Below are 15,411 nucleotides of genomic sequence, written 5' to 3'. Positions count from 1 at the left end.
TTTATAATACTAACTAGATTATATAAGATATTGTTCCGAGTTTTCATCCGTCACGATGTCTACGATTGAAAAGGATAAGGTTCAACTGGCTGCAAATTACAATTTAGTCCCTTCTTTTGATACTATTTTGTTGTTGTTTTTTCAACGCTGAGGAATAGTCTTTGATTATGTGATTACTGATCGATAGCGAAGAAACAAAACCAAAGTATCGCTCTCGCAGCACTTTAGTCGGCAAAGCCGGACAAAGGTTGCCGAAACACTTCACGTTGCCCGGGCAACGTAGGTCTAGTTGTCTTTGTCTTTAATAAGCAGTCCTGATAAGTCTAATGTAGCTATGTCTAGACATTGGTGTCTAACTAAGCACATGTGAGAATGGGGCTCAAATTAATTGATTTTTCAACTAGTGTTTTTTTTTTTTCATTCTTGTTAGATGTGTGGTGTTTGTATGCTCGATCACGTATTGCAATGTAATTTCACTATTATCACGGATTGTGGCAATAAAAATATGACTATAACACGAAGTATATCAAAGGAATTTATTCAATTTAAGACACACAAGCAAAAATGACATTCAGAAGGCACAAGCTTCTCGTAGGGGGTGGGGTTAAATTCAAGCAAAATTCAAATATCGTAACATCTTCGAAATATGTAGTAGATCGTCTAGAAAAGATCAAATCAAAATATCAGGTATCTTATACAAAAGTAATTAAATTAGACAGCTCTTTACTGAACAAGCGACAAAAGTTCTATATGCAAAAGGGCATATAAGCAATGTCAATCACAGCACCACTCTATTATAGCTAGAAATATCATTGAACTTTTTAAAGGCTGTAATGTGATTCAAAATTAAAAGTTCTGGTGCTATTTTTAGCGTAAAAATAAATTGGAGGGCAATAAGTCCATCTCTCAAGTCCATTTATTTTACACCTAAATACAGTAAAAATTTTGAGACTGCCAATTTGTTCAGCATAGTAGAAACTATGTCCTTAGGGATATTAGGCATGTCAACCTCCCACAATTATCCATTTGATCCATTATGCTTTACAACTAAATGTTGCTTTAAAGCAAATCAAAAGGGATTGTGTTTATGGTTGCCAATAGGACACATGCGCAATACATCGAGAGCGACTGGGGATATTAAGTTGAAACTTTTGGAAATACTACTATTACTACTTCTGCTCTTACAATTAAAATAACTGAAAAGACGGAAAGTGCATACTAGTTGGCAAAGAGCATAGATAGAATTATTTTCCAAGTAAATAAAATTTAAAACTACTGTTTGTGTCAGGATTAAAAATTGTTGAAAAAGTGTCTCCAACATACAAACAGCAACCCTAAGTATGGATTCTTACAGAAAAAAACTGAAGCGATGAAATACTATTTTCTCCATAAAAAAGACTATGTCAATATAAAACGAACAAAAATTAATTTGAAAAGCTTTTTTCAAAAAACAATTTTTCCAATTTTTTGGCTCCATTAAGCCAAGAATAAGCAGAAATTTTTTCTAATAATGTTCCAACCTTAAAAAACTACCACAAATCATAACTAATAAATAAATGACATTCAAAACCAACACATATTACAATAAAAAGCCGATTTATACTCAAAAGGAATAAAAATTGACATGAGCAGGGCTGATTAGCCCCAGACCTTATAAAAAACAGAACATAATTAGATGCGTTTTACTGAAAACAAAAATGTCAATAAAAATTACAATTTTCGGTCATTTATTCAGTAAAGCGCAAATTATGTTTTAGTCTTGAAAAGGCATGGGGGTTATCAGCCCAACTCGTGTTTATTTTTGCTCGTTTTAAGTGTGACTCGGCTATTTATTTTAATTTATCTTCGTTTATAGTTTCATTTATTTATTGAGTGATTTGTAGTATTTTCAAGCTTGGAAGATTATTTGACTTTATTTCTGCTCATTCTTAGCTTAATGGAGCTCTTAAATTTTCTTGAAAAAGAAACTAATTTTGAGGAATTTTTTTAGTTAATTAGAATAAAAGGTGGAAGATTTTGAAAACAGGCACAAACTCTGTACACACAACAAGACGGAAAAGAAATTCATTCTTTATGATATCAAAGATCAGAACATAAGTTCGAAAATTCCGAAAAAGGCATTAAACCAGAATACAAGAAAAAAGTTGAAAATAAAGCATTCCCCTGTGTTATCAAAGATTCGAGCAAAATTTTGAAGATCTTGTTCAGAGGTAAAAACTCAGTATACATGAAAGGATTAAAAAGGCATTTCCCTGCAACATCAAGAATTAAATCAGAAAGGTAAAACAAAGCATTTCTTTGCGATATCAAAGATTAGAATGGAAGTTGGATAATTTTGAAGAGAGAAAAAATCAATGTACACAAAAAAGTAGAAAACAAAGCTTTTCCCTGTGATTATAAATTTTAGAACAAGAGTTGGAATAAAAAGAGGATTCCACTAAAAATGGAAAACAAAGTTTTTTTTTGTGACATTAAAGATTAGAACAAAAGTAGGAAGATTTTGTAAACGCAATACAAACTCAATATGCAAAAAAAAAACATTTCCTTGGAATATCGAAGGTTCTCAGTTCGTAATCATTTTCTAAATAATTTTACCTCTGTAAGCTATGGACTCGAGTTATCAAATAGCTATTGAATTATTTTCTTCCTATTTTTGCAAAAGAAGAAGAAGAAAAATCCTTTTTCGTTAACCTACCAATTTTCTAAGCCCGACTTCAAACGGCATCTTGGTTCAACATACTTGTGATTGGTGGCCCAACAACCATTGTAGAGTTGTCAGGTGGCTTATAGGTTCAATGTTTGCTGACCCTAGTTAAATGATCACCTATGTAGAGAAAATTAACCTTCCTTCAATTATCTCTTCACTAGCAGGAAAGGTAAATATATCTTTTTAGAATAAAATTTTCTCCCATTTAGTTAAGGGAGCCCGATTGATTATTTTACATAAATCAAAATTATTCAAAAGATCTAAAGCCATACTGACCAGCCATGATTTGACAGAGACATTTGATTTGACATGAGATTTGACAGAACCTTTGAAACATTTTTTAGGATATATAGGGAAGGAGAGACATGAGACTTAGCGACGGAGTTGTATATGATATGTAAGGAAATATAAAATAACATACCCACAAAAAGTCCAAATTTGAATTACCAAACAAGGATCCATTTGATATCACCCAGTAGCGCTTCAAGATAACGGCACCATCCATAAGTGTAAACAGTTTCCAAAATGTAGGTGTAAAGCGATGATTCCTAACGTCTTAAAAATAATTATATTTATTTTCAATTCAAATCTTTACTTGAATGAATGCACTAGAGATGACTTACACAGTACCTCAGGTTTATCTTTTCCCGGGCTACTTTATTTAGAAAAATTATTAAGAACATTTGAAAAACAAGAGCTAAGAGCTCATATGGCATGAACTCTATCAAAATTTTAAGAATCAATAGATTGATTTAAAAGGAAAATCAGAGGCTTAATACCGGTCAGGGTTTGAAATAAGAACTCTGAGACAAGAAGTCCTTCTAAAATTGAAAAGTCATTAAGATCCAATTACTCAATTGTAAGTTATAAATAAGTCATTTTTCCTCTCCCTTCAGCCCTCCACGTCTTCAGTAGCACGTCCAGAAGCATCGTACTCACCAAAGCATTGAATCCTCCCCTCAAACTCCAAAGAGATCGGATCCAGCCCGGTTTACGTCAATCACACATCTACGAAATTTTTTTATTCTATCCACCTAGTTTCATCCCGATCTCTCAACACTAAGTGTTTTCCAAGATTTTGGTTTCCCCCTCCAACTTCTCGCAATGTAACTAGATCTGATCAGGATTTATAATATGAGTTCTGAGACATGAATTCCTTCCAAATATTGAATTTCATTAAGATCAGGTCACCGGTTCGACAGTTAAAAATGCCTCAATTTTTCTAATTTTTCCAAATGAACATCCCCCCAACTCCCTAAAAGTGAAAAGATTCAGTCCAGTTATGTCAAACGTATCTAGGACTAGTGTTTATTCATTCCACTAATTTATATCCCGATCTCTCCACTCTAAGCATTTTCCAAGATTTCCAATTTCCCAATTCAACTCCCCCTAATATCACCACATACGGTCGGGATTTAAAATAAGAGCTGAGTCAGAAGGTCCTTCTAAATATCAAATTTCATTTAAGATCCAATCAACTGTTCGTAAGTTAAAAATACCTCATTTTTTCTAATTTTTCCGAATTAGGTCCCCCAAATCCTCCAAAGAGAGAGGAGCCAAACCGGTTATGTCAATCCCGTATCTAGGACTTTTGCTTATTCTTCCCATCAAGTTTCATCCGGAACTCTCCACTCTAAGTGTTTCCAAGATTTCCAATTACTCCCCCCAACTCCCACAAATGACACTGGATCCCGTCAGGATTTAAAATAAGAGGTCTGAGCTTCGAGGTCCTTCTATATTAAATTTCATTAAGATCCAATCACTCGCTCGAAACTTAATAAATCTATTTTTTTCCAAATTAACCATCTCCCCTAACTCCCCCAAATAGAGCAGATCTGTTCCTGTTATGTTAATCACGTATCTACTACTTGTGTTTATTTTTCCCACCAAGTTTCATCCCAATTCCTCTACTCTAAGCGTCTTCAAAGCTGTCAAGTCTCCCCTTCCTCCAACTCCCCCCGATGTCATCGCATCTGGTTGGGACTTAACATAAGAACTCCGAGACACGATATCCTTCTAAATATTAAATTTAATTAAGATCCGATCTCCCATTGGTAAGTTAACAATACCCCATTTTTTCTAATTTTTCCAAATTAATCGTCCTCCCCCCCCCCAGATGGTCAAATAGGAGAAACAACTATTTTTGATTTAATCTGGTCTGTTCAAGCAAAACCGGCACAGACCGATTGACCGACAGAATTTGCGATCGCTATACGTCAAGAGCCATAAAAAATAAAAACAAACAACCGTGGATAGTCAGTTTAATTGACATATACTGATGTTTACCCCTTAAATTTTTGATAATCTTTATTTATTAAACAAAAAAGTAAAATTAAAAAAAATTCTTTTTCAGTAAAGCACAAATTATGTTCTGGTCTTGAGAAGGCAGAAGGGGTAATCAGCCAAACTCAAGCTAATTTCTGCTAGTTTTGAGTTTGACTCGAATATTTATTGTAATTATAATATATAATTATATAAGATTTCATCCCTATTTTGAACTGTTTTACTAACGTTCCATAAAAAAACATATATTCCAAGGGGCATAACTTACAACCCTTGTCCATGGGATCAACCCTTACATCCAGTCTCTGGGGAATTTCGTCAACCCCTCAGGCCTTATTATATGATCTTTGAACTATTTGTGAACAAATTGCTATCTAAAAATTTCTATTATAAAAAATCCTGGTGTTGAGGGCTGTGGGGGGGGGGGCCACCAACAAAGACGTAATTTATAGAGATTTCAAATTAGCTGAAATAAATGGCTATCTCAAAGTTTTGATTAGAAGTGTTTGAAAATGGTTGGCGAGGGAGGAGAGTTAGTTGTTCTCCAATCCCTTTCGACTGCTAAAACAGGCACTAGCCCTTTCTATTTCGAATCGAAGGAGCCCTTTTCAAAGTTTCTACGACAAATCCTTGGATACGAAGTACCCTGGACTAAGACACACCACATCTCTCTTTACTTAGGCAGCGCTGTTGCGCTGCCAACGATTTCCATACCTATGTTATCCATGCGTTTACTAGTCACTAGCCCTATTTTTACATCTAGTTTTAAATTTGTTTAAGTTTTAGTTTAAACTCCTTATGTTGATTAACTTTTATAATTTCATGATTTTAATTTTTTTATCAGAGGCATGAAGATTGGTATTTTGGGAACTTAGAGCCCTGGATGTTCCACGCCTACACTCAGCCTTCCCCTATTTCTATTTCAGGGGCTCTTTCAATATCAGGTTTGAAATTTTTTTAGCTCTTAATTTTTACCTTTTTTTTTGTTTCAGTTTTAAACTTTTAGAATTAAGGATTTGCTGTCAAAGTTGTAGTGTTAAAGTGTTTATTTTTTGTTTAGTTTTAAAGTATTAGGTTCAAAGTTTTATTTTAAACTTTAATTTTTCTAGTTAAAATTTTTTTTCTCACGTAACACCATAAGAATAAGAAAGTGTTTTATTTTACTACTTTCGAACAGCACACATCTTTTCTTTAACATTTCCAGACCAACAGGGGACCTCCTACAGGACTTTTGGACCCCAAAACAATTCCTCTCTTTATTTAGCATTTTCTTACCTATAGGGCATAGGAATTGGGCCTCCCATCACTCTGTTATAACACTTTCGGACCGCAAACACTCTTTTAAAAACAACGACAAAAAATATTTATTTTTTATCATATTTGAGAAACTCGTGTCTTTCTATGACATTTTCACACATGTATTGACTCTCCTCCCCAACATCACTCTATTTCAGGGACTTTTAAACTACATGTTCTATTCTACTTTTTTTTTACTGATCTCTGGCATTATTTTGAACATTTTTTTGCACTCCTGCAACATGATAGTGAAATAAAAAATTTATTTTATCAAATAAATAACTCTATCATCCAGGACTTTTAGACCGCATACCCCATTCTACTTTCTTGTACTGCTGATCAATATTGTTTTGTTACATTTTTGTAAACTCTTGTAACGCCATAATGAAAAAACTTTCTTTTATTATATTTCGAATAAGCCCCGATCTTTCTTTGATGTTTCCAGATCTATAGAACCCCCCCTCCCATCACTCTCTTTTGGGGACTTTTTGACCGCACATTCTATTTCACTTTCATTTACTGTTCACTAAAGTTGTTTTTACATTCTCGTACCCTATTTTAAATTTTATTTAAAAATTTATAAGATTTTTAGTCATGTAAGCTTTACTTTCAATATTTTTAGTTATCAAACAATTCGTGGTAACAAACTGCGGTAAGGAGCAACCCGGATCAATAGTAACCAAAACTATAAAAATGGAATTTTGATAACAATAGTTACATAAAAAAGAATCGCATTTTAATGCTGATTTTAAATACATAAGTTTCATCAAGATCAGTTACACCCATCAAAAGTAACAAGCCTAAGAAAATTTGCGTCGTTTTAGAAAGTAGGGGGAAACAACCCCTAAAAGTCAAACAATCTTGACGAAAATCACACCACCAGATTCAGCGTATTAGAAAACCTTGTTGTAGAAGTTTCAAGCTCCTATTTACAAAAATGTGGAATTTCACGTTTTTTGCCAGAAGACATATCACGGATGCGTGTTTATTTATTATTTTTTTCCCAGGGATGATCGTATCGACTGAGTGGTCCTAGAATGTCGCAAGAGGGCTCATTCTAACAAAAATTAAGAATTCTAGTGGCCTTTTTAAGTGACCGAAAAAATTGGAGGGCACCTAGGCCCCCTCCCATGCTCATTTTTCCCCAAAAGTTACCAGATCAAAATACTAAATAGGCATTTTATTCACCATAATCAAAAAACCTAATAACTATGTCTTTAGGGACGACTAACTCCCCCACAGTCCCCGTGGGAGGGGCTGCAAGTTACAAACTTTGACCTGTGTTTACATATAGTAATGGTTACTGGGAAGTGTACAGACATTTTTAGGAGGATTTTTTTTGGTTTAGGTGAGAGTTGAGGGGGGTACGTTGGAGGATAATTCCATGGAAAAACTTCTCATGGAGGAAGAGAATTTCAATGACGGGGGCGCAGGATTTTCCAGAATAATTCCAAAACACAATGAAAAAATAAATATGAAAAGTTTTTTTTCTACTGAAAGTAAGAAGCAGCATTAAAACTTAAAACGAACAAAAATTATTACGCATACGAGGGGTTTACCTCCTCGTTATACCAAACTCTTTACGCTGAAGTATTTTTAGTAATTTCAACTATTTATTCTACGGCCTTTGTGATTCAGAGGTCATTCTTAAGGAATAAGGCAAAATTCAAGCTTTAGTGTAAAGAGCGAGGTATCGACGAGGGTTTAACCCCCTCATATACGCAATAAAAACATATGAATATAGAAGTTCGTTACGTAAGTAATTCTTAATTTACGTATATCTTTTACCAATGAAAACGTTTGTAAAAAATTAAAAGTTCTAGTTGCTTTTAAATAATTAAAAAAATGGAGGGCAACTAGGCCTGCTCCCACGCTCGTTTTTACTCAAAATCTTCCGATTAATTGCAATTTATTAATATGCAAATTTCGTTTTAATTATTTATGTGCGGAGAGCCAAGATCAAAACATGCATTAATTCAAAAACGTCCAGAAATTGAAAAAAAAACTATTTTTTTAAATGAAAGTAAGGAGCAACATTAAAACTTAAAACGAACAGAAATTACTCCGTATATAAAAGGGACTTCTCCTCCTCAGCGCCCCGCTCTTGACGCTAAGGTTTCTTAATGTTTTAAAAATGGAGTTAAGAGAAATAGTCAAACTTTAGCGTAAAGAGCGAGGCGTTGAGGAGGAAAGCCCCTTTCATATACGGAGTAATTTCTTTTCGTTTTAAGCTTTAATGTTGCTCCTTACTTTCATTTAAAAAAACTTGTTTTTTTTTAAATAATGTTATAGTTTGAGATTCAAAATTTTAGGGATAAAGTCCTAGTTTTAAAGTATAGTTTTTAAGTATTAGTTTTAATTTGCTACACTAAGGTGTTTTTTTTTTCGAAGTTTTAGTGTTAAACTCCTTTATATTGATAACGTTAATTTTTTACATTTTAGTTGCTTATCGGAGGCACCCAAACGAAATGGCATTCTTAGAAATCAGAACCCTTTGCTTTCCACACCTATAGCAAGCCTTCTCCTCATTCTATTTCAGGGGATTTTTTCAAAGTTTGAGCTTTAAAATTTTTAGTTTTTAAAATTCTGGTTCTAAATTTTCAATTTTAAACTTTTTTTTAGGTTTTACTCTCAATTTTAGGGTTAAACTCTTTCTTTTAAAGTTTTTTCTTCTAATTTAAATATTACAAACCTGAAACACTATATTGATGAATAAAATATTTATTTTATTATACTCGATCAACTCAATCAAGTCTTTCTTTGACATATCAAAACCTGCTTAGACTCTCCTATATCCGGGACTTTTGAGCCACATATCTTATTCTACTTTCTTTTAATCTTCATTACAATGTTTTGAATATTTTCGTACACTCTTGTAACGCTATACTGACAAAAAAAAAAAGAAAAAATCTTTATGTTCTAAATTTTGATAAAGACTGGTCTATTTCTTATATTTCCAGACCGAAAGCGGCCCTCAACCATCGCTCAATTTCACGGACTTTTGGACCGCTCATCATATTCAACTTCCTTCTACTGCTCATTAATCTTGTTGTTAACATTTTCCTACACTCACAACATTTATTACACTCACAACCAAATAATCACAAGTTTACTACATTTATTCACAAATCTATTACACTCAAAACCATGCGCTTTGTTTCTCATCTATTCGTCTTTATGTTCGTTAGAGATTTTATGTGACGTAGGCCTTTTTATTTTAATTAAGATTTAATTGTCTATTATGAAATTATTTTTACATAGCGTGAAACTCCTAAATGTAGATCAAATAATGCTGACATTTCTATGGCAGTACGAATGTCTTCTTTTTTAGTTCTTTTTTGGATAGCAGAAAGATGACGATACAGTTTATCAATCAGTAACGTGTTACCAAAAACTTAAGCAAAAAACTTGCCCACACTGTTCACTATTAATTTTAGGCTTTTACTATCTTTGAGCAATAGATATGGATATGTTACTTTTGAATATACACCATAATAAAATGTACAAGTTTTAGACTTTTATACTTAAGTTCTATTCATTTTAGACTCTAGTATTTATATATTTTAGAATGTATATGCAGTGCATGTAAAAGACTATTTTAATGTTCTAAATGAGAAGCTTTAACAGAAAGTTTGAAGAAATGATTAACTAAAACTAAAAGCAAAAACAAAAAACGAATCGCTAGGCGAAAAAAAGCAGTCTAAGACTCATAGCATGGTAATAACCATGTCTTATAGACGTTAAGGAATCTCCATCAGCGGATGCTGATGGACATTGTAAGCTGATGGAGCGCCAATTTTTGTCGGAAAATTGAGTAAAATCTGAAGTGAAGACATTCTGCATGAATTTCCTGCCTGCTTTTTATCTTAGTAACCTAAGAAAACATCAAGGAGGCGCGTGTTCACGGTCAACAAAGACAATTATCTTAGGCTCGAACAGGTCTATCTTGGTTTAAACGCCAAAAGCCGCCTTTCAGATTTGATGTCTGATCCCCAATTTGCCAAAAGCAGCGAAAAAATCAAGAGTATGATCAGAGACTGCAACCAAGTGGCAGCAGCACAAATTCAGTACAATTCAACACAATACGAGTCTGTTGAGCTTGTGAATCCGTCTTTCGCTCTTTTAGGAAAAGCTAGAATCCTGCAACCTTTTTTCACATCGTTTGAGCTTAGAAAGGAACAAAGCAACCATTGAAAGGGAGTCCTGATAGTTGGCTTTAGTTTACCCTCGAGATGACATGGATTTTGAAAGTTTTGTTTTGGAAATATGTCGCAATTGTAAAAACTCTTGCTGGACGGAAGAAGTTCGAAAAAGTTTTGAAAGTAGTCAAACTTTTCTTCTGTTGGCCGTTTTCAATAGTCGAAGCAGAAAAACTCTTTAGTCTCTTAAAATCGAGCAAGAGTGGAAAGCGTAATCAGCTAGCCAGTGTCGCCCTTTATACCACTGTCTAGACGAATCGTGGAGTAAAACGAAAAGGTGGCCACTATCACATGGACGTAAATAATCCGCTTAAAAATCGTTTGAAGCGGGTTAGATCTAACGAGACATCTCCAGAATGCTAAAGGGAAGACTATTTCTCCTTTAGATTTCAAATGTGAAGTGTTTTAAGTAAATTCCACCTTTATAGCCGGAAGCCTTAGAAAATTATTTTGGTCTGATCGCATTTGGCTTAGTTAGCCAATGTTCAACTAATTTCATTTCTTTCAATTTTTTTACCGGTCTTACATCTAAAGCCATTTATTTGAGAAAAGCCTCAGGTAACCCTCGGAAAGTCTAATTTCTTACCTAAATTCTTCAAACAATTTATGCATAAATTATTTATTTTCACTTTATTTTTGTAACCGTTTTTTCTACCAATCTACTTATGTTTTGGGCTTTATTTTTTCTGGCCCATGCGAGTGTAAACACTTCTTCCATTCTTTACATTTAAGAGAGTTTTCATTCAAATAGCTTGTAGCGGTAAAATTTAAGCAAGGAGTAAACAAAGAGCAACCATTGTTGGCTAAGTTTTCCCATTTGACGTTTTTTGGAAGAGGGGTTAGATTTTTGATTTTTTTAATTAGATTAGCCAAATAAACTTTTCTGCAAAAAAAAAACAAAAAACACACTTACCTGGAATTGGCCATACTGATGCCTTCATCCAAGCCATATGGATTATAGAATAGATGATGGAAACATGATAATAATACAAATTTCCACGATGTAAATTTGCAATACGACGTTCGTTATCGTAAGTCGGCAGTTCCCCTGAATATCCCTGAAATTCCAGAGTAAGATAAAAAAAAACAGTGAAGAGAAAGAGAGAGGGTAGAGAGTAGAGAGAAAGAGAGAGAAAGAGAGAGAGAGAGAGAGAGAGAGAGAGAGAGAGAGAGAGAGAAAAGAGAGAAACAGCGAGAGAAATCAAAAAGCGAGAGGGAGGGAGAGTGAGAGATAGAGAAACAGTCAAATGAAAATAAGAATGGAGGAAGATCAAATTCTTTTGTGTTGTCTAAAATATGTTATGCTGAGTCAAAAGGCACTTTGTGCATCCAGTTTATCAAAAAGAAGAATCTGCAATATTTTCAGAGCAGATGAAGCTACTGACCTGAAACTTTCAGGACATGTTGGGAGGAATGTTGAAAAAGAGTTGGAGGGCCACCAGTCTCTCTTATACTTTTTTTTATCTATTTAAATTTTTGATCAGAATTCAAAACAGACATGTTGACTAAAACATGCTAAAGATCAAATAACTATCTCTATGGAGGATGACATAGCCCCCCATAGCTTTCGAGGTGTATGTTGAACACCATAAAACACACTTTGATCGCGATGATTGTCAGTAGGACGTATCATTAATATCTAAGAAACAATAGAGTGCAATTCTTGAAAATTTCAGGGGATATTGAAGACCTATCGGAGGGCAACCACTCCCCCCCCTTGTCCTTTCTAGATGCTCCCTCTCCGCATCACTGATCAACATTTTGAAGAGTGATATTGCTTAAAATAGTTGAAGGCCAAGTAACTATACTTCTGGGGATACGATACCACCCCCCATAGCCCCGGGGTAACAACGGTAAATTAGGTAATTTCCTCTTCTTCACCTACAAGATATATCATTAAGAAATATCAGGTTTTTTATTGTACGTGTGGTCCAAAAGGCTAAGAGTACTAAGGTAAACCTCAAGGGAATGTTAGGGGCATGTTAAACTAAGTCGAAATATACTATATGCAGTGTCGGGAAATACTTAATAAAAGTACTTAAGTAATTACTGAAGTAAAGAATCTGAGTATTTGTACTCTACTTAAGTAAAAAATTTCTAAAGTGCTTAATACTTATACTTAAGTAAAAAATTTAAGTACTTAAGGATACTTAAGCAATCAAGTACTTTCTTGATGAGAAAAACTATACCAGCATGATGCAGGGCGATACAACGAATTGAACTGCCTATATATTAGTGGATGAATGGCTTCCAATTGGCTTCAATTCTTTAAATTGAAATGGCTTCCTGATAACCAGAAGGATGTAGCAGTTGAACTCTTGGTAGACGAAGCAAAAAAGGTTGAAGAATTCAGAAGTACTTACGAGGCTGATTCAGGTAGCTTCATGATAATTCTGGCAACTGTGGCCGTGAAACCAATTTTGTGAAGGTTTTTTCATATTTGAATGAAAGGCGAAAGGAACTCTTTGCGCTCAAAGTGTACCCAAGGGTAATGAAAGTTTTCAGGAAGTACAGCTGTATCATTGCTTCGTCTGCACCTGCACAACAACTTTTTTCGGTAGGTGATGGAATTTTTATTCCAAAAAAATATGCTCGGAATTGCTATGTATGAAAAGCTTCTGCTGTTGAAAGGAACAAGAAAGAAATTGAAAGTTATGATGAAGCTGTAATGAATGTTCTTTGTAATTTTTTTCTTTTTATATCTTAATTAAAGTAAAATTCAAGTAAAATTGAAATACTTGAGTACTTGAGTACTTAAGTACTGAAGTACTTTTTCAAAAGTACTTATTACTTAAGCATATTTTTAGAGAAGTACTTAAGTAAAAATTTATCTGAGTACTTGGTACTTGTACTTAAGTAAAAAAAAAAGAAGTACTTGGCACAACACTGACTATGTGCATCTTGTTTATCATAATGGTGTAACTGAAATATAACAATAACTGTTAAGAGTATAACTGTTGCGGAGTTTAAACTTCCGCAGTATGTTCAGGAGACTGTTAAAACGTTGTTAGAGAGTACTCAGTCCCTCTCCCATTCCCTATTTCAGTTGCCCTCTCTCCAAATTTATCTCACCTATATTTTAGAAATCTATCTTGTTCAGAATATTTGATGAAGTTAGACAATTATACCTTCGAGGACGACTTAGCCACCAGATCCCCATGGCTTTGGGGGTAAAGTGCTTTAGGATTGGAAGTTATATAAATCACCAGTTGTTTAAATAGATGGTAGATATGGGGTTTCTCCCCTAACTAAACACTCCAATCAGGACAGCAGCAACCTCATGCGGTGGGTGAAGCCCACCTCAGGAATCTGAGTACCTAGGTTTAACCTAGCCCTAATCAGATTCCAGGCCTAGGATCGGTTGGGCTAGCGACCCTCCATCCAAAAATTAAGTGCTACGAAAAATAACAACATAGCTTCGGACCCGGATTCCCTTTAAAATTTCAACCATCACGCGTCAACGAAAATGCTGACGACGTCAGGAAGAAAAAGTTATAAGACAGACTAAACGTTATGGACCAGGAGGGCCACATATGTCTTGACTCTGAATGCACATGCGTCAAAGAACCTGCTCTTCAAAGAACTTTGCAAGAATAAAGTGTCGATTGCGGGTCTTACAGAAACCCATCTTACCAGGAGCGGAGAAGAGCGAATAGGTAACAGTGACTCATTGCTCTAGTCTGAAAGAAGCACGAGAAGGAATGGCGTCTGCCTTGTGCTAAGTAGCCTTACAAGAAAGGCATCACTTTTACACGAAGCTATATCTGACAGATTAATGAAAGCCCACTTTGGACACAAGCATAGCAAGATGAATGTCATCGCATGCTATGCCCCGACCAACGATTCTGATAATGTGACTAAGCAGGATTTCTCCACTGCTTTGTCCAGTTGCCTTGCGAAAATATTCCCCCCCCCCAATGATATAACTGTTCTCTTTGGCGACTTCTATGCGACAGTATACAACGATATGGATGTATGGCGCGGCGCAGTTGGTCTTTTATCCCCTGACCCACTTAACGACAATGGACTTCGCTTACTTGAACTGTGGTGATCTTACGACCTTTGCATCGCAAACACCTACTTCCAACTTAAAACCATTCATCAATACACGGCATAGTAACGACGGTTGCACAAACAAGATGATTGACTGCGTCATTATTTCCAAGCGCTGGAGATCATTGTAAGGAGATCCAAGCGCGGAGAGATCATCTGTAAGCTACAAAGCTTACAGATCAGTAGAGCTCGGAAACGCACACCATTGGCTTGTGTGCGCCAATTTCTGGCTTCATCTCCATGCGCAACCATCAGAAAGAAAACCCGTCACTGCAGATATTGAGAAACTAAAGAAGCCAGATAATCATCAGAAGTACAGTGTTGTGATATCAAATCGCTTCGAGCCCCTTTGCTCACTTAATAGCAGCGAAGATCTCAGGAAGCGTTTTAAGTTTCAGACCAGTGAAGCAGCACAACTAGTGCTTGGCAAGAGGAGTTACCCAAAGAAATCGTGGCTAACTGATGAAACACTACAAGTCATAGAGCAGAGACGGAAAGCAAGGCTTCTTGGGGACACAACCACATATCGAAGGCAAAATGGGTAGCAGAACAGATTTTTCCATCAGGGTAGAACCCAGTTTGTTCAAGGAAGGTCGATGATATCGAACTAGCTGCAAGAAAGACCGACATGGGTAGCCTCTTCAAGGATCTCAGAGACCTCACGGAAAATAAAACTCCCACCCTGGGTCCCGTCCTGTCCTTCAGTGACGATTCAAACTTCAGCGCGATAACATCTCTTTTGGACTTATTGAAAGTTTTTCTTGGATACAACAATACGCATCGAAAAAGTGTAAATCGGATTAGTGTAAAACTTGTCTAACTGGTTTTATCAAGACTTTAGACATTTCACTTTGAGACTGTTATTGATTACCT

At 35.2% G+C, this 15,411-nt stretch overlaps 1 protein-coding gene across 3 annotated transcripts in view; it reads right to left on the bottom strand.

The window, feature by feature from the left end:
* Window positions 1-330: 330 nt before the first annotated feature.
* Window positions 331-15,411, bottom strand: part of LOC136041311 (uncharacterized) — a 63,996-nt gene continuing 48,915 nt past the window's right edge. For 2 of the 3 annotated variants that reach the window (XM_065725938.1, XM_065725937.1), the window contains exons 5-7: window positions 11,399-11,543; window positions 3,129-3,262; window positions 331-660 (exon numbers count right to left, since the gene is read on the bottom strand). In XM_065725938.1, coding sequence (XP_065582010.1) covers window positions 622-660; window positions 3,129-3,262; window positions 11,399-11,543 — 318 coding nt within the window. In that variant the 3' untranslated portion in view covers window positions 331-621. The remainder of the gene's footprint in view (window positions 661-3,128; window positions 3,263-11,398; window positions 11,544-15,411) is intronic. The other variant, XM_065725939.1, reaches the window with a different exon arrangement.

Source organism: Artemia franciscana, unplaced genomic scaffold (assembly GCF_032884065.1).
Source record: "Artemia franciscana unplaced genomic scaffold, ASM3288406v1 PGA_scaffold_136, whole genome shotgun sequence".
NCBI lineage: Eukaryota > Metazoa > Arthropoda > Branchiopoda > Anostraca > Artemiidae > Artemia > Artemia franciscana.
The sequence above is the reverse complement of the archived record's forward strand: the minus strand, read 5'-3'. Positions and strand labels throughout refer to the sequence as shown.